This window comes from Rhea pennata, chromosome 12 (genome assembly GCF_028389875.1).
Source record: "Rhea pennata isolate bPtePen1 chromosome 12, bPtePen1.pri, whole genome shotgun sequence".
Taxonomy (NCBI): Eukaryota; Metazoa; Chordata; class Aves; order Rheiformes; family Rheidae; genus Rhea; species Rhea pennata.
This window is the reverse complement of record NC_084674.1, coordinates 19,373,664-19,398,293: the sequence shown is the minus strand read 5'-3', so window position 1 is coordinate 19,398,293 and position 24,630 is coordinate 19,373,664. Positions and strand designations below refer to the sequence as shown.

The following is a 24,630-nucleotide window of genomic DNA, read 5'->3' as shown; positions in this document are numbered from 1 at the left end:
GTTGTACTGTCGGAGCATGTTTCACTCACAGAAGGAGCAAGCAATCACTTACAGGGCTTTTTAATTAGCCTCTGTGATGTTTTTCGTCATACAAATACAGTGTATAATATTGCTGAAAATAAACTTTTTCATTTGTGTCACAATTCAGATATGATTTTAGCATTTTCAGCATCCTTAGTAACACTCATTTTCTGACATTTCTACTGTACTTACTCATGAACTCTGAGGTCTGAAAGAGGATTGCTGCTTTTGTTAAGGACTACTTTAACATCAATTAACTAATGTAAGATCTATTTTCAGCATGAGGGAGATCCTTTCCTCCAAAAGTCCCCATTAACATATATTAATTCTGTTACTGTGAGGTGAGAAAACATGAACTTAAGTTGCCATTTCAAAATACTCTGATAAAGATCCGGAGCAAAAACCCTAAGTGTTCCTTACTCAAAATTTTTAGGCAATCTAACTAAAATCAAACAAAACCCCCAAATACCAGCAGTTTGCTCTTTGAGCATCATCTGATTATCTGAAGCGTTCACAACATTAAAAAAATCCGCACGCTAAAAGCAGCCCAATACCCTGGTCAGAGCGGGTCTGCTTTGAATGGCTCCCACTCAAGTACATGGCCCTTCTTCGTGCTGTGACCGACTATCCCATCCTAAGTAACTTTATGCTTGCCTGTTATTTGGAGTAGCCCTTTCTTTTTCTGGCTTTGTATTCCATCCTAAAAAGCCTCGAAGTAGGCAACTTGCAAAAGATCATTGTTTTTGCAAGAATCACTTCCTCCACAGATTCTGGACTTCTGATACGGTTTCCTGCAAAAGATAAAGCAAACCTCCCTGTTTTGGCCACTGCTGTTATTTAAACATTATTTGTGCAGTGTATTCTTCTGGAGGAAATCTTTTAGTCCAAACTAAAAAGCCTGCTCTGACCAGCGCACAGATAAAAGGGAAACTGCTGTCCTGCCCGGGCCTCTGCGACGCAGACGCCAGGCTGCTGGGGCAGGCGTGCAGCTCCCGGGCTGCTCCGTGCCCGGCCGGCGGCAGAGGCAGGTGGCAGGCTAGAAACGCCACGCAGCAAAGCCGCCGGATGCTAAGCACTGCCTGGCAGCTCCTCACTCCTCGCTGCCTCGAAAAATGCTTTCGTTCTTCCCGATGTTTCAGCCTGAGCGTTGGGTTCAGCCAGGAGAACTGAGCGTCGCATCTGCACGCGTTCGGTAGGGGCCCGCAGACCACATGCCCTGTCTGCACGTATTTTGTCTTCTCAGCGCTCTCTGCTCCTCTGTAACCAGAATTCTGCAGTTCCTCCCCTCAAAAAATTTCAATTCACAATTTTTTCACATTAGTGCTACAGCCAGTGGAAAGCCATTTACGATTTAAGATGAGAAGCTGACTTAAAATAAAACCAGCAAAACAAAAGAAATAGGATCATCTATAAAGCTAGGTCAGGCTTTCCAAACCTGTTCTAAGCAAGACATTCAGAGTTAAAACGCTGGACGGCACAGCTACTTGCAAACACAATCAACCAGTAGATTAAATTGCACAACAAAAATATGAAACTAATAATAAGCTGTAAAATAGCATAAAGAAATGTCTGATTACTGCCTGTCTGCACCAAGCAAAAATATTCAGAGGCACTGAAAAGCCTGCCTTTCCTGATGGCTTAATATTCACAAGTATGAAAGAATGCAAGAGAACCAACCACATGATGTAACATCTTAGCCAAAAGCCAAACCCACAAAACTGAAATCTAGACCTAATGTACAGTAAAATCAGTTAATACAATCTCAGATCCGACTTTATTATTTTTCTCCCAAGAAACATTTGGTTTTTGTTTGGTCTTTTTTTGTTCCAAGAAATATTTGCACACTCATAAAATTGTTTTAAAAGGTAGCACTGGGTGCTTTATAAAGTGTAGCATTCATTCCATGCATAAGTAAAACTCTAGGATTTACTAAACAAAAAAGTATTTCACTGCTAGAATACACACGTGCAAGCCAAAAATTACAACAAGGTTATCTTACCGCAATAGGTATAGGTTGCAGGTTACCTCTAAAAACCAAAAACTGTAATTCAACAGGAAAAAACAAACAAAAAAACCTCCAGAGTCTCTGCTCACATGCTGCTCTGCCCTGCACTGCCATAGCCTGCTCGCTCAGCTCCAAACCTCCTAAACTTAGCCTCTGATTTTGTATGGCACACCAGAGGGCTTATAAAAATAAGTACCACGTGTTTTTGAAAAGGTTATATCTAAGGCTATGCCTGAGATGTAAACTACGTATGTGAACATATAATAAATATCTGAAAATATTCTGAAATGGCAAGTGATTTCCTTCATTCTGCTGAGGTATCTGTAAATATGAACTAGCCTGTTAGGAAAACTAAAACCAACCAACCAACCATGCATGTGCACACACACACACACACACATATATATCACTAACATCTCAAAAGTAGAGCTGAAAGAATGGGAATTTGTAGGCATTTCAGTATTATCACAATAGTAAGTGCCTAAATATAGTAAGGCACTGAAATAATAATAATAATAATAATAAAAGGATGTATCATTATGGCTATGATTTCAAAAAGGTAAGCATAAAACCATTTTACCATTTCATCTCTTCAAAGTGTTGTTAGACTGTATCTAGGTGGAAACTACCAGCTGACTATGACTCTGCTCTGACTGGGAGTTTTCAAGGATCAAAGACAAGAAATGTTCAACCTCCTGCCAATCTTGTTAGCAAAGAGAAAAACTTTCTAGTCCTCTAACCTGCAACATGACATCACCAGCTTCCCTCTCCTAAACTAATGCCAAAGTCTGCCGTAGGCACAGCACATTGCTTGGAAAGCAGAAAGAAGTAAGCAAACTTTCAAGCTTTATCCGAGTGAGCCACCTCCCTGCGCCCATGCCTTTCACTCTCTTTCAAAGAGTGACAGTAGCTCCAGGAGCGTGCACAACGTGCCAGCAAAATGTACAAGTGAAGAACTATTTCTGCAAACTGTGAAGACATGAATGTTTCAGAAGCTGAAGCAGACTGCAGAGAACACAGTCCATCATCAGAAAACGAAAAACACGGGCACTGCAGAGATCACCTGCTTGGAAGTCAATCACGGTAAAACTGCAGAACTCACGCAGACCAATGCAGATGTCGCCCTTAGTCCTAATGCAGGTAGGTAGATAGGACCCAGAACTAAGGTTTCATTTCTGGCTCAGAAGCAAACTATAGAGAAGTCATCATAGTATCTGGGTGGTTGAAGGCTCAATAATCTTGCCTGAGAAAGTCAAATGAAGATTGTGAGAGGAGCAATCCCGTGTTTATACCTAGAGTGCAAGTCAGACTATTGCATGTATTGGAATCAATAAAACACAAACTAGAAAGGCAAGAGACTTCTGGCATGGAAACTAAAAATATCTATGCAGAGGTTTAACCTGTTTCTTGTCTATAAGGCACTTTGAATTGCTTGGGAGAGGGGGAAAAGATATCCAGAAGGACAAATAATTAAAGATGAAGTTAAAGGGATACTCCAAACGTTTTTTTCCAAGTTTCTACCAGCAGGAAGGAGAACCTGACAGTATAAGCAAAGAGTGAAGAGACCTCCAGGAAAACGGCTAAAAGGTCGGAGGGGTTGCTGGAAAATTCAGAGACAGCTGTAAAATGATTAATTTGTACCCAACTGCAATGCCCACCCAAGCACCTCTAGCAGGCATTTCCTCTTGCATTCTACCAATTCATGCGCTGGGTCCTGTGCAGCTTTTATAATTTGACCATGTTAAGATCCTTTTGAAGTCCAACTTGGCTCAAGCAACAAATCTTTTATACTGAGTCACTGGAAAATACTGTAAAAACTATTTATGATCACACAGAGAAAATTGTGGGCCAATGTAAGGAGAAAGCTTGCACATAAAACACACACAGCAGTGGGTCATGTCCTAATGCAACAAGATTAGCCACATACATGTGTGCTCAATACTGCCAGGGTACATCAGGCTGCTCTGCAGGCTCTGGGAAACTTGGTGGTGTTGAAACTGTGGTGAAACTGTGCAGAACTGTCAGGAAAAACAAAAAATGACAGTTACATTTTCATACAGTGTGTTCTGGGCTGTGCCTTACACTATTTTCTACTTTTTGATTTGAAAAAAAAAATCAAAATTTCATTTGTCACTTAAAACCTGTCACACAACTGTTTTCATATGAGGGAATAAACTTCAGTCAATCTGTGAGCCTCAAATTCTCAAAAGTCTATGGGATTTTAGTTAGTTCAATCACATAAAAGACTGCATCAGGTAGGGTCTTAGAGTGGAGGAACAGATATAACGATTCTGTCATATAGAGGATGTGGGAAGTAAAAGGTACCAACAGCACGAGAGCGGGCAGCAAAACCTTTAACACCACAAGCCGCTCTCAGAGGCCAAGGACACAGTGCTGGAATCAGCTGTGTCAGCGTGACCACAGGTAGGGTTATACGTTCCTTTTCCACCTAAAATTTGAACAGCCCTTACAAGATAGAGGGAAAAGGGCCTATACTGTTAATACTCAGAAGTTATAGGCTATCAGATATACCGTGTAACATTAGTTAATGTGAAGCGAGGAAAGCAGAGAAAGTACATTTGTTCACCTTTTAGTCAGAAATTTAAAGAATGTTCACCAGGCTTTAGACTAAAACTTGTGTTTTAAATCAACTGGTTCTAAGAAACGAGGTTTTTCACGGGCTGTTTTATAAAAGGAGTAAACTTTTCTTTAAAACTTCATTGCAACTGTTTGTAATTGCTAATAAAACTTGAATTGCTGAAATCTCCAGAAGCACTGTAAATACTGTAACAGCTTCACTATATTTGCACAACTATTCATACTAATACAATAAAATAATTACTTTTAAAAGCTGATCACCAAACCAACCACAGTAGGAGCAGTTAACAGTGTATTCTCTAGGTAAGGCACCCAAGCTAAAGCTGGCCAAACTCTACGGTATCATCTTACGGAAACTTCTAGTTTAAGGGAGACTTCAGTTAGAAAAGAAAGTCACAAGCAAAAATGTTTTGTTTCCTCCTTTTTAAAAGGCTGATTCATGAATATCCAAAGTTGCTGATTAAAATCGTGTGACAATATGATGTCGGAAGCATCATTCCTTCTCACCCAGAGAGCAAAACCAAGTCACGCCTGTTCAGCTCAAATACACACTCACGTACACCCAACAGGCGCCCGCACAGCCCAGGACAGCCCGGGACAGCTAGGGCAGGACCTGCAAGGAACACATGAATCCACCTTGATCTGACTGCGCTATCTGAGCCCCCCCCCCCCCCCGGTTACTGGCAGTATAGATGTATCTGTGCTGCGCTAAAGACGACACGAAGCAGCAGTTAGAATGCTCTAAGGCTTCTCCCAGGATGTTTTGCAATTTTTTCTCATGGCTCATAAAATCCATCCAAACCCCTCTTTTTCCAACCAGGTATTTTACACTCAAGTCATTGCACTGAAACGCGTGAAATCCAGCTCCCGGGCCTACACAGGCCTGCAGGTACGATAAGCAAACACGCCCGGCCTGCTTCCGATGTTCACGTGCCACTGTATTTCAGGAACAACGTTTCCACTGGGAGCGAGAAACCCCGGAGAGCTGCTGAGCGGCGGAGCCCGCTGCCGCGCTGCAGGCGCTAGGTAAGAAAGGCGAAGGGCCGCCGGCCGCCGCCACCGCGCCTGCTCTCGGGCGAGGCCCCGGCGAGGCGCCCCGCGGGGGAAGCGCCGGCCCGAGCGAGGTCAGACCCCGCAGGCCGGTGGCGGCGGCGAGGCCCCGGCGCCCCCTCGCCGCTCCCCCGGGCGCGCAGCGGCGCGCAGCAGGGCGCGCCCGGCGCCGCCATGTGCGCGGCGCAGGCGGGCGCGCAACGCGGCCCGTACTAACCTCACGGCGATCATGGCCAGGGCGCATGAAGGCAGCGGCGTCTCCCCACGGCGGCCCGGGGCCTCCCGGGCTTGGCGAGCGGCCGCGGCGCAGCGCGGCGCCGGCCGCCTCGTCGCGCTAAGAGTCCCCGGCGGCGCCGCGCCGCGCACCCCGCGCGGGGGCGCGCCCGGCCCGGCCGCGGCCGCGCTGCGCTGCGCGGCGCTGCGGGCAGGCGTTGAATAAATCGCTTTTCTCCCCAGCGCTCCAGCGGGGCTGGTCGGCGGTACCGTCGTCCCCCCCCCCCCCCCCCCCGCAGTCTGGTTCAGAGCTGGTGCCAGAAGTCGGGGGGCAGGGGGTTGGGCGGGGGGGAACCAAAAATCCTGGCTGCCGCGTGAAGTGCTTACGTGAAGGGTAAAGATGGCTCCTGGCTGGCTGGAAAGGGCCGGGGCGATGCTTTCCACCTTTCAGCACTGAGACATAATGCCATTTATTAGGAGTCAGCACTCAGCAATTTTGCAGGAACGAGTTAAAGGCAGTTCATATGTTTTTGCAGCACATTACAGCATGAGGGAAAATGAAAGCAGACTGTCCAGTCCAGCGATTTCAGTCTGGGGGAAAAAAATGTAGTATTCAACTAGAAATTAATGTAACGTTTTATTCCAACTCTTGCCCTTACAGAGTCATTGTCTATAGCAACCGTGTCCACAACATCGCAATTCTCAAGAGTGCAACTTTCTAGTAAGCGGTACATCTGTCAAACTGCAGGAAACATCTGGGAAAACGGTTAAATACAAAGAACCGAGATTAAACCTTTGTTCCCGTACGTTTAGGATACACACCTAGAGTGTGTTTTTAAATGCATACTGGTTCTTTTCTTGCCTCTTGCTTAGGAATCAGACCCTTGCATCCATGCTGAATCACCCCAGAGTAGATGCGCAGTAACTTACGTGATACAACATTTCCCCCTACGAAGCTGCAGAACGGCCCCTCGGGTAGAAAGCCCCACTAGAGCCCCAGGGATTCAGACCGGGCTGCCGCGGGCTTCCTCGCGAGCGCAGGCCGGCGGGCGCGCGGCTCAGCTGCGAACGCCTGGCCCGGCTGCTTCACCTCTCCAGGTTGTTCGGAGACTTCACACGCAAACGGCCACAGCAGTTTGCGCTCCTCCAGGAAGGAGGAAAACGAAAGCGGCACACTTTACGCTGAAGTGCCACGCTGGAGGCAGCTAGCCAAACGTTTCCAAAAACGCAAGAGACCAGAACTAACACTGCCTGATTAAGTACTTCAGCACATACTCAAATCTTGAATGAATCTGGTCTTTTTGCTAAATATTGATATGCAATCAATCAATCTTTAGTCCTGAAACTGTCCATAACAAGCACTTCCCATAGGCAGGACTAGCCTCTGGAGTGGAAAGGTACCAGGTACTTTTTGAAATTCTCACTCGGAAAACAACTTCTGTAAAATTCAGATACTGTTAAATATTAACTCAAGAGACATTAGACCTTACAAGTCAGTCTCTGGCGGTTCAATTTAATCTACATTTGCTAGGAACAATTCAAGAAGTTGATGTAGTGACTGGCATTAAAAAGATAAGCCTTTTTTTAAAGCATCCTTCAGAAATGCATAGGAGAAAAAAAAATTTTAGAAAAGCAGGATTGCTGTGAAATCATTTGTGTTGATGTAATCAACAAGAGCCACATTGTAACAGTTCTGCTAGAAATAAACAGAATTTCAGCTTCAACAGGATCCTTTGGAAAACACCAGGTTAATCCTACAATACTTTAAGGCACATTCACGACAAGGTAACTTTTAGTGAAGATGCCTGCAAGCAAACGAGACACATTTGGGGAGTTCTGGGTTGTGGGTGTATACTGGATTTCTTTTTGATTCCAATTTGTCGTAATAAAATGACAGTGTAAACATATTTCTTAATACTACCTGAAGTTTGGACCCACAACTAAAAAAGCGGTAGCTAGCAGCGAAGAACATTTCCGAAAATTCTCACATCACCTCTATGGCCCAGTTCTAAATCTTTCCCAGGCCTCGCTGGGGCTCAGCCTCCACCAGAACGGGGATGTGATTTTCTGTGGCCCATCTGAACCCTGCGTTCTCGGCAGGGGGCAGGGAGCAGCAGGAGGAAGGTAGAAGGGTCCTCCTCAGTAAGGAAGAGTGGCGTTCACTGAGTACTTCAGATCTTACTCAAAATTGCTTGCTTGGAGCTACTACCACACAATAAGCTGGAAGAGCCGGCTTTGAGCACGAGGCTGGACGCGAGGCCCTCCTGAGCGCCCTTCCAAACTGAATCATGATATGGTTCCATGTCTTCAAGTCCAGGTAACTTTCAGGACCGTTTAACACAGACTAAAAAAAAAAGGTGCCAAGGTAATTTCTACTGCAGTATCATTAAGGTGAGCAAACTCCATGGATAGTCAGAGTAAGAAACTTGTGATATACAAAGCAACTTCCAAACTCCAGGAATCTAACCTTCTTTTATGAATCAGATTTGCCATGATCCTTTACTAAAGCAAAAATGAAGGCACAACCTAGAATTTAAAACTGAACTGTTTGTGTTTGCTTGTTTATGTCCAAAACTAACATCACCTTATACAATGCAGATTAAAATATCTTATTCATGCACAGACCTTTATCTTTATTACAAGAATAAACTAAATTAGGTCCCACAAATCAAGAGATTATTATTCCTCAAACATATACTTAAATGCTGCATCTTCGGGCCATGAGATGATTTTCATATAGAAAAGCTAATGCCACCAAACTAAACAGGAATTGTGACAAAGAGATCGAGAAGAAAATACACCATTCACAGCACTGTATCTCTACACAGTTCCAGACCCCAAATGCTAACTTTCAGCCTACAAGCTAACAAAAATACTCGTCTCCTTCCAATATAAATTCAGATGGCCAGATTCATACATAATTTTACTAATAGTACAAAAATCTGAATACTTTGGACGATGTCAGTGACATCAGTTCACTTTAAGTATAGTGATTTGATCCCACAATTTGCTAACATGCAAACTATTTTTAAAATAGCTACACTCCATCTATAAAGTACCAGCCTTAATTGCTCCTTGTACAAATGCAGTCAGAAGTTACGTATTTGCTAGTTCCTAGTAAAAATCAGAGAAGCAAAAGCAGACCAGTGTCATTTGTTTTAAAAAGATCTATGTTCTTGGACTTTCATCATTTCATTTGCTACTTGGCAAACAAAATGCCATGAGAAGAAATTGTTATCAGGCTTCTCAGCTCCCTGCAAGGACTCTTAAGGCAGAAATGATGCCTGCTGGGAAAAGGCTGATGTCAGCTCTTAAGAGCTCCCTGCAAGGATAAGGAGGCCTTTGTTTTCAGCTGAACTGTGAAAATGAGAAAATGCCTCCAGCCTGACAAACAAGAAACCCACATAACATAGGTCAGGCTTGAGACCTTTGCTTAAAGGTACACCACACTCCATCCACATTACACTTGCATCACAATACCCAGTTACAGTTAATTTTACACAGGAGTTGCCATGAAATACTAAGCATATCTGGAAATTCAACAAAGAAGCTTCGTTTGTTAAGACAGACGGTTATAGCTCTCCAGCCATTGCACCTACACACAATGCACTTGTAATTCTTATATAAATCAAGTTCCTAATTACTCTTATGTAGATGAAGGTGAATTTTTAGTGAAGTCGTACGAAAACAAAAACACGTTCCTACATGATGCTTAAAATAAACCAGCTTCTCCTTTACATAGCATCAAAAATAAAGTACAGTATAGAGCACACTTTAATTCAGCAAGATTATATTCTTAGCAAATGCATTTTAAGCAAAACATTTGAGAGATACAAAAGAAAGAGTGAAAGGCAATTAAAGGATTTTATATTGCAATGCATAGGAAGAACCACAAGACACTGCCAGTAAGGTTTTAAATTGCAGTGGGAGTGATTCCTTTTTCCCCAAGTGGAGAGTTTATGGGTCTAACCTTTATAATCACAGAAATACAGAAGCTATAGCTATATATCATATAGCAGAAGCTATATAATAGCAGTCCAGTATACCACCAGAAATAAGTAAAAGCAGCTTCACATACCGATTTTTAAAACTGAATCTGCAAGGTCTCAAAGCTTATTTCATTATCATAAAACAGAGAATTAGTTCCTCTGAAAAACGGAATCTTTGATGCATTTGTTCTGTGCACGGAAATTCCAGTACACATTTTAGAAAACATAGTAAGATTGCTACGATATTTGATGCACTCTACCCCAAAGCCCAGTAGCTGTTTTTCTTTTCCCATGCTAAAATAAACACACCTGAGCACAACTCTGAAATAACCTAATCAAAGAAGGTATTTTAATGCAGCAGGGAGTTGCACCTGAGAAGGGAATATCTCAAAGCATTCAGTTCCAAAACAAAAGGCTGGCAGCCTTCAATTTCTAACAAAACATCCCAAGCACTGAACTGGATTCCTTCCCAATCTGATGCACAGTGATTGAGATGCTATTGTACTGTAACCTACGAGTTAGCACCAAATGGCTAATAAAAACATTGTACTGATTTATAAAGAACCACAGTGCACAATTATTATCCTATTTAGTTACCCACAATAGGCTGCTTTGAAGAGGATGAGCATACAATCGATTCACAATTCCTCCAAGATAATCACAGACCCAGATGTCTGAACAAGAGATGCTCCTGGTTACAAAGACTTCTGTCTTCCAAGCACTGACATTCAAATGGAAAAGATCTGTCCATTCTGTACATTTACAGTGATGGAAGGCCTTCAGCTGGAGGAGCAGGGATTACTGTGTCCAATGGAAAGTTTCTTCCCCCCAGATTTAATGTCTGTCTTTCGATGCAAAGAAATTAAGTTTCTACAACACACATTTCCCACCTCCAATACAAACTTTTTATAGGATAGTTCTACAAAGTTTGAATAACACACTTCTACTGTTAAAATATAATCTCATAATCATAAAAAGAGGAAAAATCTAAAAAAAACATTAGAATAAGTAATGTGGGGGGAATGGAATAAAAACCAGAGGGCATTTATTAACTTTTTTGATGTATCTGAAATGCAGGGGTTTTTGCAATATTCACTTCAAAAGGCTAAATATTTTCAGCCAGATCAAACTTTGTAAACAGAGCAGATAAAAGATGGCCTTGTGTGTGCAAGTTAGATTATGATTCATCTGAACCTCATGGTTTAATTGAAATAGATTAAGTCGTATCACATGAACACTAGGCAGATAATCAGTGTTTCTTATTATAAGAATAAAACTTGCACATTTCATATACAAAAATCATGGAAAGAATCTATCTATCGACTAAAAATATACCACTGGAAAAGACCAGACTCTTTAAAAATACCTCTAAGGGGTCACGTGAAATAATTATCTGTATCCTTTAGCTTTGAACTTTGCTTGCATGTGGGTCTGCTCGTTCAGTTTTCATTGTATTTATGGCCTCCAACGTATAAAGGGTCATAATGCATGTTACTGCCAGCTGTGCTTTATTTCATCACTAGCACATAAATTTTTAAAAATCATACCTTTCACAAAATTACATAATAATTCAAATATGCCATAAAATTCTTCAGTTCTGTCACATATTGCCATAGAAAAATACCATATGGCTCTTTCCAATACCAGAATTTTCAGTGCCAAGGAGAGGCTATCAATAGTTAAGTTTTTAGGAGAAAGAAGAAGGTAAGTCTCTTGCTGCTTGTGAGCTTTTATTGTTTTGCATTACTTCAGTGCTGAATTCCCGATTTGTAACAAATTCCAAGACTGCAGACTACAGGCCCAGCCTCTGACTAACACTATGGTGATTTATTTGAGGATAAATACCTCTGTCCACATCTTATGACTGAACACAACAGTCCACAGCAGAATGGAATGTGAGGAATGCAGAGGGCTGTAGGAGCTGAGGCAGCAGGGAACAGCATACAGCTATCAAGCTATCAAGCTGCTGAACCGCTCCAATCACTTCTTCCAGTCAAGAATGAAAGGAATTCTCCAGGCTGCACTTCATGCCAACCAGACCTGCATTCCCAGGAATGAGAACACAGCAAGAATGGCAGCTGATGATTACCCAACACATGCAACTAACTCATCAACACCTTACCTGTACAAAAAATTCCACATCCAACTGTGAGAGCTGGAGTGCTATAGTATAAATAATGTTTAGCAACAACTGCAGCTTGCCCAGTTGTCAAGGCAGACTACAGAGCAGCTGGCTCACAATCTCCTGGCCTCAGAAAAATGCAAAGCACTTTTGTTTCTCCTCCTTCTAATTCCCCACCCTCCATCAGCAGCATACAAAATTCTCAGGGTCTGCAGATGCAAAAGAAGCAGATTACTAAGAACAAAAACTCCAGTATTTTACAAACTGCAAGGTGAGTGTAAATGTTTTGCTATAAATAGTTGAGTCAGGCTAATTCCCGTTACTTCGTGTTGCACGAAAACAAAGCAAAAAGCCATGTATCTAATTATGCCAGCCTTTGTGCAGATCTTCCATACATACTAGAACAAAGGAAAAGTCTAGGCTGAAGTCTGACATACAGTATTTTTAGCCCACACGAAGATGTAGAAGATAGCACTAGTTTCTATGAACCACAGGTATTAAAAACAAGACACTTACAGATGCGGATTGAATATTCGACTCATTTTAGAAACGTGTTCATTTTCACAGTCTAGCTCATCATCCCCTTGGTCCATGCTGAGCTTTCTCTTGTTGGGGCTGATAGGAGGAGGGCCTGTTCGATGGTTGGTTAAAGCAGAGGATACCGGAAGAGACTGCATTCTCGGCTCACCTCTTAGAGCTGCTTCACCTACAGGAAGAAGACAAGCAAGAATGAAGATGGCAGGGAAAACAGGTAAAACAGCATGCTTTTTAAAAAACATCCCTACAGAAAAAATATGCAGAGTAAAAAAGACATATGCTATGCCGGGTGTGTGCAGGCACATTCTACACATGGCTGTGAGCTAAATGAGGAATTGCATGCTGTATCTCAGTGCTTTATGCTGGAATACAGTAACAGTTGAAAAAAGGTAATGCAAGAGGAGTTAGCTCATCCCAGATGAGTTAAATGGTCACGTTAAAACATCTTTCTAATAGTTTTGTTTATTCAGAAGCATTCTTTCCTACAAGCTGCCATCCTAACACTGAACTTCTCTTACCTCATTCTGCAAAGCATGACCATTCACAATGGAATACGCTTTGTTCCCTTTCTTATGGTTGTGGTTTTAAATTCCAGGACTAAGTTCACATTTATGCCAAATACTCAAGATATAAAACTGAATAAACTGAAATTCTTAAATTATTCCTTGTATAAAGAGCTGTCCAAAACAAGCATGTCTGGTATATAACTACACAAGGTAAAAATCAAGGAAAAAAATTGAACTTGCTGATGCAAGTGTAAATTTGTCCTTAAATGTCCTTCTCTATGGTTTTACACTGTTTGTAGCAATGACCAGAAGAACACATTTCTTCATGAAACCATCATAAAACTCCAATTCTAAGACAGATAATTTTTGATCATGCAGACTGGTGACATACCGAGTAGATCACACATTTTACAGTTTAAGACTTAGCAGAAAATGCCATTCACAGCACACAGGAGTTTTATATAAATAATTTCAGAAATGATACAATTAGCTCCTAAATGTACACATTCACATACTATTACCAAGTATGCATTAAAATTTGACTGTAGGATTTTTCTCATTTCAATTTAAATGTCTGACTACTGGTATAGCCTAAACGAAGGACAGTTCTGCCTTTCACCAACAGTTACAGACTTCACTGAAACTCCTTTTAGCTAGTCTATAGTGACTTCATAGATATCTGAAGATGTTAATAATTTGCTTTTGAAACTTTGTAAGGGGCTTAGAGACAAGCTAAATTATCAGTGTTACCTTTTCCAGTAACATCCCCAAAATAGTCACTTTTGTTAGACTTTAAAATTTGTATTTTTCCTATGCTGCCAAAGAATTTTGTTTTCTACATAACTGTAATTTTCAGAACTAAAATTAGGATGACGTTAACTCCATCCACAGCTTTAAGGCACCTGAAAAAGGAAATCTTTGTGTGCCACCACACATCTCACACCGTCACTGAGGCAGCTGATTTATAGAACGCTGCCCTAATTCCACACATGACAAATACTATTTTGTTGGAAAAAGAACGAGTGAGAAGAAAACCTCCTGAATGTTTACCAGTAAAAATAAACATTTTGCCAATTCAGTCAGTATTACATAAACTAGCAAATATACAGTGACCTGTAACACACCACAAGTCAGGATTTCTATTAAGGACTCTGGCACCAAATCTAAACTGGAACTTTCCATTTCAGCTCGAAACAGTAAAACCTGTGCTCTACTGCTGATGCTCTGAGATGGACATCCAAACTCCCTCCTGGTGTTTCAAACAAAAGGTTAATTGCTAATCCCCCCTCCAAACACTCCAATGTCACAAGAAACTTTTATCAAGAGGAAGATCTGTCATTTGAAGTAACTGTCGTATCTGTAAAAACTCTATTTTTTTCAACCTTTGTAGTTCATCAGTAGAGACCTCCACCCACGCTGTGCTCATATTCTGACACAAACTGCGTTCAGCTTTAGAAGCAAGTCACAGCATACCAGGTTCTCTCAATGAGCAATCTCCCTCATTTCCATCTTTGAAAAATAAGTTAATACCAATGTCAAAAGATAAAACTTTCATCAGTGAAGGTTTGTGCTACTTTCATTCCACTGATGGGCCCTCCCTCCTGCTCTCTCTGCAGCGCTTCAGATCACTTCTGAGGACGCAGAGTCGCAAGTCCTCCGCAGGCACTCAGCTCGCACGGATTGCTCCTGAGCAACTCCCGACTAAAACACACTCGGGCTAAACACCCATGCAAAGCGGACTCTGGTATTTACAAAAGACAAAGTCTCCAAACTCTGTCTAGTAAGCTGGAAACTCTTCCTTAGTCCCAATCAATAGCTATGAGCCTCATATTATGCAATTATCTTGTTGGGTTTTTCTTTAAAAAAAAACAAACAAAAACAAAAACACACTCAAAAAGACCACCTCTTTTATTGTATGTATGGTAACAGCAGCATTTATAAATTAACATTGAGTGCAAAGTCTGGCAAAAATACTATTTCCAACATAAGTCAGCAATAAAGAAACACATTTTTGAAGAAATGTAGCAAAGCAAGGAGCTAAGGAAAGCTCGTCAGGTTTTGTAACGCGCTTCCCTTACCGTAAGGGAACACGGAAATTACACAGGGCACATTGAGGCCTTTGGGTACATTTGACAGTTCTGGTGTTTCCACCTGCTGCATCACAGGGCCAAAACTAATCAAACAAGCCAAGCTTCAGCTTAATGAGGATGGCAGCAGGGCTGCCCAGGTGAGGGCAGTAAGAGCTCTTACCCAGCCAAGCACGGGGAGGACGGACTGGAAGACCCCAAGCACCTTCGCACAGAAAGCTGCAAGTGGCCAGTCCTCAGCACCCTCTGCAGCCCATTGCGCAGGCAGAAGGCAAGCCGAGAGCAAGGCCAAATGCAGGAGTTCATGTTGTCAAGGGGACAGGGACAAACTCTTTTCAGTTGTCCCGTGTGCCAGGACAAGAGGCAGCGGGCAGAAACTGAAGCACAGGAAGTTCCACCTGAACGTGAGGGGGAATTTCTTCCCTGAGAGTGACGGAGCACTGGCACAGGTTGCCCAGAGAGGTTGTGGAGTCTCCTTCTCTGGAGATCTTCAAGGTCTACCTGGATGCAACCCTGTCTACCATGCTTGAGGTGACCCTGCTGAGCAGGGAGGTTGGACTAGATGATCTCCAGAGGTCCCTGCCAACCTTACCCATTCTGTGATTCTATGATACGGGGTAACAGCGTGAGGAAGATACTCCTGCATTGTATCTGAGGATAAACTATAAACATCTTATTGTATTTGCACTGCAACACAAGTTCTCAAGTGGCCTGAAATGTTGATTAGGGCTAAAACTGCTTTATATTTAAATAAATAAGACTTCTTTGTTTCCCACTGCTTTCCTGCTTACCAAACTTGAATTTAAACCAGACAGAGAGAAACCACAGCAGAGCCTACCAAACAAAATGCTGTTTTACTGGCTAGATTTGTCTCCCCTCTGACCACGCTCCATGGTAACCAGACTCGGATCATACCACTGGCAAGGCAACACTTTGATAAAACAACTGTATTTTATAAAATTCTCCAAGTCCATACTCCAGCCTTCATACCTCAGTCTTGTAAAGGCTTGCCTGCGCTGCCACTGAAAGCACAGAGAGCAAACGCGTTTATTGTGCCTCCCAGGCCTGCTCTCTGGGTCAGCGAGCAGCTGCTCCAAGGCACGCTGCATCTGCTTCTTTCAAGTAGTTCTGCACCCAACTATTCATACAAGTCAGGCGCACACTCTTGTGCGCACACTCTTCCTTTTTTCTTTTTTTTTTTTAATTAAAACTGTTAGGCAACACGATAAAGCACAGACAAGCTAGACACAGAGAACGTGACGTACTGTCTGCTGCGTAGCAGTGCAGTGCTGCAGGAATACACTCAGCTGACAGGAGTCGCGGCAGGCAGCAAGCATGTTCTTCTTCTTAGGCACTTAGGAGCCTAAACTGAAAGCGATTCAAATTATCACATGCAAACTAAACTATATGTTTGTAAAACAGCATGACTCTTTTCAGACATTTATACCACCAAGATAGTTCTCTGTAAACACTGGATCTTTAACATTATTTGTGTTTCTCTTGCAGTTCAGTCAGCAGTATCTGTGTCCCTACTGAAATGTTCATACAACACAAACATCACAACAGCTAAAGTCATGTTTTTACAAGTGTGGATTTGACAGCAAGACACCAGAGAAGTCTTAAAATATGTCTTGAGAACTCCAGGAGTCACCAAGACTGGAAAAAAAATATATACAATTTTGGCCACTAGCTTCCTTTCTCCCTGACCCAGCAGCTCTGTACGGGTTGCACTCCGACACAGCTACTATATCCTACTCCCCCTCCCAATTTCCTCTCTCCTGCTGGCTATCATTAATCCATAAAATTTGAGCATTAATTACAACCCAGAAATAAAAGGCTTTATCTTTCCAACTGAAGATTTACATGATGCAGGCCTTAAGTTAGACTGAAATAAAATTCAAGCATTGCCCTTCTCTCTCTGCTCTGCATCTGGCGAGCAGGTTTGCCCCCAGAAGTAACACTCCTAAAAAACTTAACTCCACAAAGAAATCATCAGTTGTGTTGTCTACTAACGGTCCTTAACACTAAGGGCTTTGGTTAAATTACTGTGATTGCAGGCCACTCTATTAATAAAATTGCTGGCATAAGTGTTTAAACAGACTTTAACATGCATTACACCTTTAAATACTTTTTCCAGTACCTCCATGCAGACAAGGTCTCATCACTAAAAAGTTCCCTTGTGTTCTTAGGTCCAGATATTCCCCAGAAACAACAGTACACGAACAGATTATCAAGAGCACCTTTTTTCTACTAATCCAAGATCAAAATTTAGCCCTCATGACACAGGAAACGTTTCTTCTGAAAAGCCAAGACATTTACAAAAGCTATATATATGAAAAGGACACTAGAAAACAAAACTTTTTATTCTCCCTCCCTAGATTCTAACAATCACGATGAGATTAAAATGCAAATGAATGGATTTATAAACTATCACATGGTTTTCTTTTACTGTCTCAAAGACACAGGTCAGTCTGTGCCAACATATTATCAGGATAAATGAAAAAAACTTCAATTCATGAACCTTCTCCTCCCCTCAAAAAAAAAAAAAAAAAAAGGAAAAAACCACCCACATGATCTGAAATACCACATACCAAGCAGCGAATGTACTTCCATTTATGAATTCAAGATATCAAAACAAGCTATTAAAACAATAAAACAACCACAATATACTATCACAGAATTAATACATCGGTGCTGTCAACTGACTAGTTTAGGTAATACTTCACATCATGGTATACACTGTAAGAAAAGTGCTATCTCTAAAATTGTGAAATTCCCCTCAAATTAAATCTGCATCAAATATTTAGACTACAGAAAAATCCTAAAAGCACTTATTATTAATACAGATTTACTTCACTTTGTATGAACAAAGAAAATGAATGAATCCATTCAAATTCCTCAGTAGTAAATCTTGTTTCATGATAAAAGATATCCTAAGAAACAGTCACAAATTATACTAATTATACAATTGCTGAATACTTCCATAAACTCCCCCTAAAAAGTTCTTTATGTAAAGGTCATTTCTCATCACTATTTTATTTCTGGACTGTAGTTTTGATAAAAGATTTAAACAAAAAAATTCTGGGAAGTACCCTGCCAAATGCTATAAAGGAAGTCACAGTAGTCCCTATTTGCCTTGTAATATATAAAACTACATCCATCCAGAGAACATAATAAAATAGCAAACTACAGAAATAACAAAAAATTAGTATTAATGAAAATAATCTAATCGTGAAATGCTGTTATGAAACTAGACCTTGGAAATACTTTTTTTATTATAGGCGATAGAGCTATTTAAGTAGCAAACTTAGTAGTACACATACTTGGTATTAGACATCACCAACTTTCTTGCAAGGTAACAAAAAGCTAATTCAGTGACCCAAAAAGTCACATACACATTACAGAAAAATTGGCAAAACCCTGTTCTCATTCGTTTACAAATATATGAAAAGCACTTACTCCTGGAACCAAGCTCTGGCTACCACTGTGCAGAGATATACGCCAGAAAACCCATGGCCAAAAACAAAACACAGTGTTTAAATCGAATACTCTGTTCTGGCTCCTCCACCTGACCAAGCCTGCCAATGAGGGACACATGATGCTTGACATTGCGAACAAGAACGTAGAACAGTGACCTCTGCACTCACTCACCTCCATCCACTTTTTCCTCCCCTTTGGGTCAAAAAACTGCATGAATAAAGGAGCCAGAATTTAGGTACAAAGATACCACTTGCAGATGCAAGCATGCTTGCTGGAGGACCCTTTCAATCCCCTCCCACCCCCCAGAAAAGCACAAAAACCCTACACATTGCTAATCTGAGCTGAGTAGCACAAGCTACAGTATAGTCCACCTTGATAGGCCTTGAAAATACTCTATTTCATAGGAAACACTATATTGTAACAGGCAGAAAAATCTCTAAAATTGCCCACACAAACCTAACTGTAATCATTTATTCAAGTGTAATGTGAAAAAATTGATTACATCATCTCCCATTCTCTCTCATCATATTGCAATATCATAGCTGTACGAAAGAGTGTAGGCATTCTTCTGGTACTTAAATTGACTTAAATTGACTGTTTTAATTCTACAAACTACTTTGTTTATAAGACAAGTGAAAAGTCTCTGACTGCTCTAACTCCAGTTGATATACTCTTCACCCCTAACCAAGTAGCTATTAAAGGAGTTTCCTTCAAGTACATTTTTTTGTGTTGAATAAAAAAAATAATAATAAAAAACAACAAACCAACCAACCCCCAAATCCCCCACAACTGTAAATACATGTTTCAGTAAGTAGGCAAGAAGTTGATGATACAGAAAGAAGGGCAGCAGATACACCATGAAGGAAGCAGGATGGAACAAATTTTAATGCTCCGGTCTGGCAGAGTTTCTTAATGTCAGAACTCTAATCCTCAGGAATTCTCATTTCCTATGGCAAATTTCAATTTTCACACCTCAGCAATTCTGACGGTGGGGCACTGTTACTTTCCAACCCAAGAGCGGGCTCAGACATAGGTTTAAGTGTAAAGCATGAGACTATGCAATAAATTTGAGCACCTCCTTTTAAAATAACACCCCATTTTGGCTAACTTTTGCAACACTTCTGAGCTTTTTTTCTGCTTAGAGTACATGAATTCAGGTAATTAACAGCTAAAAAAGATTCCAATTAGCTTGCAGAAGATTTAAATGCAATCAAAGCTAAGTTCAACTATTCTCCAAATAAATAGTGCCAATAACCTGCACAACACTCATTACTCTGTTAAAGAAGGACTTCCCTCAGCTCAAGACTGAAATTCTTTTTTTGGCTCACAAAGCAAGACTATTCCTAAAGAACAATCCTTTCTTAGCTTTTTTGCCAACTGCCCCAGGAAAAGTATATATGAAACATTTTAAATCAACTAAAATTAATTGAGTTAACACAAATTATCATTGCATCTTTTCTCAATGTTTTAGAGCCCATATAAAAGACAAGCCGCTACACAAGCCCAAGTGCAGAAAGCAGCACTGGCATCGGGATGGTACGACATTTGGGCCAGCTAGCCCTGCTGTGCAATACTGTTTCTGGAGGCAGGCAAGACCGTAAGGAATTACAAAAGAGCCGATCATCCTACAGCAACACATCCTTACGCTCAGGCTAATCTCCTGTGTCAGCATGGTTCAGGTGGGTACCGTCCTTCTTCCAATCAAAGTCATGATAACCTATATAGTAGTACATAAAGGAAATAGGGTCAAAGAGCAGTCTCAAGCATACTTTAAAACCCACAATGCCTAGCAGAATAAATTAATGAAGGGACAACTGTTAAAACTCTCAGATCAGTCGCTGTACTTCCTATGTAGGAGGCTGTAGATTACTCTCACTGGGTACAGAATAGCGTGACTCAACAAGGGCATGCCAAACAGGGTAGAGAGGAGAGCAGGATGAAAAGCATCATGTACGTTCTCTGCAGAAAATGTTAAATTTCACTTTCTTGTATTTCCTTAGAGAACATGACATTAGTATTCGTTGGTCAGCAAAAGGAGATATGCCCCTTTAATTCCCTTTTAATAAAATAAGCATTTAATGCTATGAGAAATACTGCTGCATCTCTCTCTAGAACACATAGTATAGTAGTATAGCATGTTCATGTGTGTGCGTGTATATATTTAAAATTACATTACATATAGTTACACACAGACATTGTGCACATGCATGTTTGTGTCTGTGTGTACGTAACTATATGTAGAGTAACACTGATATTCAGTCATTTTTCTCTCTCAAAGGGCCCATTTCAGAGTTAGATAATGTTTTCTCCTCTCTGTTGTTCAAAACTCTGATAAAAGTTTAGGCTAGTCTCTGTGGGCTAGATCCAAGCCAAGTGGTGAATTTCCACCAATTCTGATGATTCAAGGTAAGGCTCTTCATCTCATTTTCACCTTGTAACCTGGACTAAATGCTTATGGGGTACCTAACACTTGATCAAGCGGGAAATGTAAGTCCAGAATATGTCATTAAAACTACAACCACACAAAGTTTAAGCAAGAAATATGTCATAAAGATTCAGTATAATATATTTGCAAAACTGTTATATGACAAACTCTCACATTTCCAATCAGCAGAATTTAAAAACTGCTAGATTAAAAGTTTATTTACACATGATTTTTCAACAAGATAGTACGATTTGATTAAAAAGTAGTGTAAAACACTATCAGTAAAAATTGCAAATGAAATATCATTGTTAGTCAGCATGCTCAAAATACTGCTTTTCAGAATGATGGTGGTTTCTAGATATAGGTGTTCTTTCTTTTGCCACTCAGCTGAATGACTTACTGGGTAACATAAAAGACAGGAAAGCAGAACTGATCAAATACTAGTCTGGCTTTCAGGAGACATAAACAAACCTAGAAAACTTGCCATCTATTTCAAAAGTAAATCCAAGTCACAGCAAAGTCGCAATAGAAAAAAAATGGTGCTTAAGCAATATTTCAACATCCTAAATGATACCTTGTAACCATGCAACTTCATGCAATGAAAAAGCGAAAAAGAGGAAATTCAGTTTGTGAAAGCCCAAACTTGAGTAATTCCTCCACACATTTGCTGCCTTTTTGTTGGACTAGATGATCTCCAGAGGTCCCTTCCAACCTTACCGATTCTATGATTGTGTTTATTGGTGGACAGATATGTAGATATTCTGGTCTCAGCAACATATGTTCACCTCAACACATATTCAGGCTGGTATTTCATGTTCTTAAAAATGAGTCTAAGAACAGCAAAGTTTTCCCATTTTATCTTTGCCTATATACATCAGGATATTAATGCTCATGTTCTTACCTTCATCCAGAAATGCACCACTTTATCCTGATATATCTAAACTGCCTAATAGTTTGGTTTTCCCAAGGCATAATGGATCTAAACCTTTCCACTGTTCTGCATACTTAAATATTCTGAATTGAATAAATATCATAGAACACAAATTGCAGAGATGAGACACGTGGTTTTACAATAGATTACGTGCCTTGGTTTGCTTTAAACTTTTGAGTAATGCTAGGATAGCACTGTTATATGTATTAAACTCTAGATCATTGTGCTGGGTAGTCCATGCCCTTTGTGGAGACACGTATAGTCTGGGTCTTCTAAATTAAGTATTTTTCAAATATTAATTTAGAGATTTTTATTTGTAACGTGCTCCTATTAGAGTTAAATACATAATATATCATGTACTCTATTTTCCCTGAGTATTTGAAGGAAAACGTGGTATACAAAGGATAAAAAAATACATATCCCAGTTTTTGGAATTAGAAAATATTTTGAGATACACTGCATGATTTTATAATAGTTTACTACAAATATGCTCTAGACATCTTTTGTCACATTATTCTCTCTTGCTTAATGTGCAAAAATTCATAGCCTCAATACAAATAAGCATTCTAAAAGAACAAAATATGATATCGCACTTCTAAGCAACATTTCTTTTAATCTCATTTTATTTTTCCCTAAGAGTCCTCTCCAAAAAGAGAGGATATTAATGGTATATATATAAAATACAAACACAAAAGCACAAATATTCGAAATAGATTAGTAATAAACATGCACGTACGAGTGGGTGGTTCCCTCTGGAAAGGATCTGGAGAAAAGCAGAGTCACTGCTTAGAACACTATTTTGTGCAAGCTTTGCAAAGCTCAGTGCAGAAGTTCCCAAACTGCATTTCCATTAGTAGCATACAATGACCTCAAACCGGTAAGGGGCCAGGGGGAGGGGAGTCATAAAAAGCAAAGTCCTGGTTACTGCATTTCCCTCATATAGCATTTGGTCAAACAATCAAATGCTAAAAGCTGCTGCTGCCAAAGGATGGGAGAAGATGGTATTGGAGGCAAGCCTTAATAACAGGCACCTGGACAGACACACAACGAAGAGCTGCTCCAGCCTTCATGAACATCAGCATAATCTCTTCCCAAAACGAGGTGAAAGGAATAAATTGCATTTAGCCTAATGAAAAACAGAAGAAACTCCAAATTCATTTTTTCTGCTTTGTGATTTCAATCTGTCTGAAATGGAGTCACATATTTAAGGAGCACAGAGCGCCTTCAACCAAGCTGGACAGAACATCGAAAACTTTAATCCACAGAGTGTCAGAACAATTCCAACCCATCTCCCACAATGAATCCGTTGTAGAGAACAAAACCCCTTTGTCCTCCAAAATGAGCTCCAAAATCTCTTTTTTTTGGGGGGGGGGGGGGTGGAGGAGGGGAGGGAAGGGAAGGATGACAATTGGACAGTGTAGTCAAGCATCAAGCACCGTGAATCCAACAGTAAACTACATGAGTCACTCAGATGGAAGAAAGATACTGTCTTTACACTAAGCTATTTATGTAGAAAAGGAGGAAGAGAGATGTCAGCTTGCCAATTCCTTATACGAAGATCTGAGGAGTTTTATGGTAACTGGCGGCAGTAACTCAGTACACGAGATACGACAGAGCCAGTGTGTCACACTATAGAAGAGAATGTTTCAAGTTCAACCTGAGTCCTACAAAGGCTGAAAAATATAGATCCTTCAACCCACTGGCTTTGTGTTATTCTAAGAGACAACCCAGTAGTCTTCCACAGATGATGCTCACGTTAGTGCCCCAAAACTTGCAAAATCTTCATTTTCTAGAAAATCCCAGGAAACATTATGCCTCAAGAGACAAGAGAGGAAAGGTTGCCATAAAATTTGTCAGGGAAGATGGCTTTGGTATAAAGAAACATACATTTAAAAGTCACAAATATTACTATTCCTCTTTACAGGATTGTCTCCTCCTCCCCAAATCAAAAGATACATACCCCCCAAAAAACCACAATGAAGAACGAGAACCAAATTAATTATTTCTGTTCCTCTAGCACAGCAGTTTTTAGCCTTGGGTTCACAACATCTAACTAACAGAAGTAATTATATTGATATTTAAACTTGCTAGGAAGAGATCCATGGGAAAACTTTAGGTAATCACGGGGTACAAGACTTTGAAAACTTCTGTTCCAGTAGAAGACTCTAGTTATCAAAAACCTGGTACCAGAGGATGTTACTTCACTGCCTCCTCAAAAGGACTGAAGATAATGGATGTGAATTAATGCTCCTTCCCACTCTAATGGTCAGCACTACTACACAGTGACACAGATTGACAGAGATTGTCAGATTAAAAGAGATAAAAGGAAAGACCATCCTATGGTGTCAAGGAACAGATGGGAATATAGTCTAAATCATAGCTGGACAGTTTATTTCACAGGAAGGAGGGTAGTTTATGGGGCCAAGTTGCAGGGTCACTTCTAATAAATGTTCTCTCCAAAAGGAAGCTCAGGCAGGAAAGATGGAGGGAGGGACTGTGTTTGCTACCAAGAAATTACACACTGACTGGATAGCATTTTGCAGAGACTGCTGGGCATCGAGGACAGGTTTTCCAGAACTCTTGAAAGAACACAAGCATGAATTTGTTTTTGTTTTTTGTTTGTTTGGTGTTTTTTTTTTTTTTTTTTGAAGTTTCTTTGGTAGTCA

At 40.6% G+C, this 24,630-nt stretch overlaps 1 protein-coding gene across 3 annotated transcripts in view; it reads right to left on the bottom strand.

Annotated features, from left to right (window-relative positions):
• The window catches only part of VGLL4 (vestigial like family member 4), an 86,406-nt gene that overhangs the window by 12,319 nt on the left and 49,457 nt on the right, over positions 1-24,630 (bottom strand). For 2 of the 3 annotated variants that reach the window (XM_062585818.1, XM_062585817.1), the window contains one exon: positions 12,515-12,704. In XM_062585818.1, the coding sequence (XP_062441802.1) occupies positions 12,515-12,704 (190 nt within the window). Of the gene's footprint in view, positions 1-5,891; positions 5,991-12,514; positions 12,705-24,630 lie in introns of those variants that run through there. The other variant, XM_062585819.1, reaches the window with a different exon arrangement.